The sequence below is a fragment of the Teleopsis dalmanni genome, chromosome 1 (assembly GCF_002237135.1).
Source record: "Teleopsis dalmanni isolate 2A chromosome 1, ASM223713v2, whole genome shotgun sequence".
In the NCBI taxonomy this organism is placed as follows: Eukaryota; Metazoa; Arthropoda; class Insecta; order Diptera; family Diopsidae; genus Teleopsis; species Teleopsis dalmanni.
Window position 1 is genome coordinate 87,002,952 of NC_051846.1, and position 2,486 is coordinate 87,005,437.

At 34.8% G+C, this 2,486-nt stretch overlaps 1 protein-coding gene across 1 annotated transcript; it reads left to right on the plus strand.

The window, feature by feature from the left end:
- The first annotated feature begins 864 nt into the window (after positions 1-864).
- Positions 865-1,623, plus strand: LOC119686342. Its single transcript, XM_038100908.1, has one exon. It carries the CDS (start codon positions 865-867, stop codon positions 1,621-1,623), a length of 759 nt encoding a protein of 252 aa, XP_037956836.1.
- Positions 1,624-2,486: the final 863 nt, after the last annotated feature.

Genomic DNA, 2,486 nt, shown 5'->3' on the forward strand with positions numbered 1-2,486 from the left:
ATGTAAATACAATACATACGCTATGTTTAGTGTGTAATGGTGACCACCAATTAATTCGATGTTCAAAGTTTCTGAATATGAAGGTGCCGGAACGTCGTGAAAAGATTATGAGCGCCAAATTATGTTTTAATTGCCTTCAGAGTGGGCATTTTAGTAAGTTGTGCTTGAATAAAAAAAGATGTGCAATTTGCGACAAAAACACCATCAACTTATTCATGAACAAGTTAAGGGCAAACCAACAGTCACAAATAACATAAGTAAACAGAGGATGCCAACATTGAAGAACACCACAGAGACCGAAGTGGCAGCGTCGTACAACATCCAAAAGGAAAAAACTGTTTTACTAGCAACCGCAATGGTAATTATAAGGACTAAAAAACAAGTTAATCCGATACGAGCGCTTCTTGATCAAGGATCACAATCTTGTATAATAACAGAACAATTAGCAAGATCAATCAGAGCACCATTGACCAATTATCAAACTCATGTAAAAGGTATCAATGTACAAACAACAAGCGTTATAGCCAAATGTTCATTAGAAATTCAATCTATACATGATGAAAATAAAAGCTGTCATATCGAAGCAATAGTGTTACCAAAAATCACATCAAAAATGCCAAATGCAGAATTCACGCCAGGAAAATGGTCACATATTGATGGATTGCAGTTAGCAGATCCTTGGTATGCTGAACCAAAGGAAATACAATTGTTAATCGGGTCGGACGTATTACCAGAAGTGTTTAAAGAAGGATTAATTAAAGGGCCAGACAACTCTCCAATGGCTCAAAACACCTATTTGGATGGATATTATCAGGACCTTTAGATGTAGAGCGTACAATCACAAACAAAATAATGTTATGCTCCATGGCTTGCGAAAGCAGCGACGAGTATTTAAAACGGTTTTGGGAATTAGAGGAAATTCCAAATGCAGACTTAAGAACAGTAGAAGAAAGGCGTTGTGAGCGACATTATGATTCAACTTGCACCCGCGATAAAACAGGACGATACATCGTTAGGTTACCACTGAAAAATGATCGAGAAACGTTAGGTGAATCCAGAAAGATGGCATTAAAACGGTTCTTTTCATTGGAACAACGATTTAAAAAGAATCCAACACTAAAGCAAGAGTATGTGAACTTTATGCAAGAAGACATTAAGCTGGGTCACATGAAAGAAGTTAATGAAAAACCAAAGAGGAAGGTATATTATTTGCCGCATCATGCAGTTATTAAAGAAGACAGCACGACAACAAAACTTCGAGTGATGTTTGACGCGTCCGCAAAAACAACATCAGGACAATCACTGAACAGTATTATGATGACTCCAGCGCATGATAGTCTTAACTTTACAGAAACCAACTCAGAGACGGCAACAACCAAAGCAGATTCAGACATTCAAGACATGTTACCATTGGGAAACCTTGTCAGAAATAAAGAAGTAGTTCCGACAAATTCTACTGTAGGAGATCCTAGAACGCGACGACAATGGTTAGCAGCTAGGCAATCAAAATCGACAGTTCTTGCTATATTGTTGGCATATCTCACATTAGGAACTACATTATCAACATCAGCCAATAATCATACATCACCGTCCACTTACGATGTCGCTTGGTCTTGCACATAAACAACAACCTGCTGAGGCTAACAAATCTAGACCAACTCGTAATACCAACGCAGAGCCGGCATAATGTTGACGAATCAACAAAAAATTAAGAACTAGGTCATGAGTTAATCGCTCACACCTGTTGCTTAATTTCTTGGTTGACGAATCAACAAAAAGTAAAAATTAGGTCATAAGTAAAGCATTCGCAACTATTGCTTATTAAGCAATTTGTGCGAATTAAGCAATAAGTTATTTTATTTATTGTATGTTCTGCAATTACGGTTGCATTTTATTTTGTATAAAAGAACAAATAAATTTAAATAAAATCAGTTGTTGAAAGTAAATCAACGTCTCACCAATCATTTATTGTTTCCCCCCACCAGTGGTAAGGGACATAAAGATTGTTAATGAACATTCTTGTTCAACAACGTTATTTGGAATTTATTTTTAATTGGCCACATTCATGTAGAACATAAAATTCAAGATTGACTAATATTTAAAACGATTTAATAGATCTTTACACCTCTTAAAAAACTGTTAAAAAATTGTTTGTGTTAAACCATTTAAAAACACACCAAAAATAGAGTTTCTGGTGAACTGTTCTAGTTCCTTCTGCTTAGTTCTAAGATATCGGAATAAATAATAATTCACAATATTCAATGAAATTGTAATAACTCATACTGAATTGAAATTGTTCCCGATCTTCGTCGCATTGGTTTATTAACACTTTTAAAAATAAACGAAAGAAGTTAGCACTTGTCAATCTGAATGTTAGTTACTGATTACACAAATTTATTAAGAATCGATAAGATTCAATACTGCAAGATAGATATAAAACACTAAACCAATTTTGGATTTGTTGTAAATATTCAAAAATTTATATG

What these genes read in the sequence shown, in the direction of transcription:
- LOC119686342 (XM_038100908.1), top strand. Translation starts at nt 865, where the DNA reads ATGGCTTGCGAAAGCAGCGACGAGTATTTAAAACGGTTTTGGGAATTA.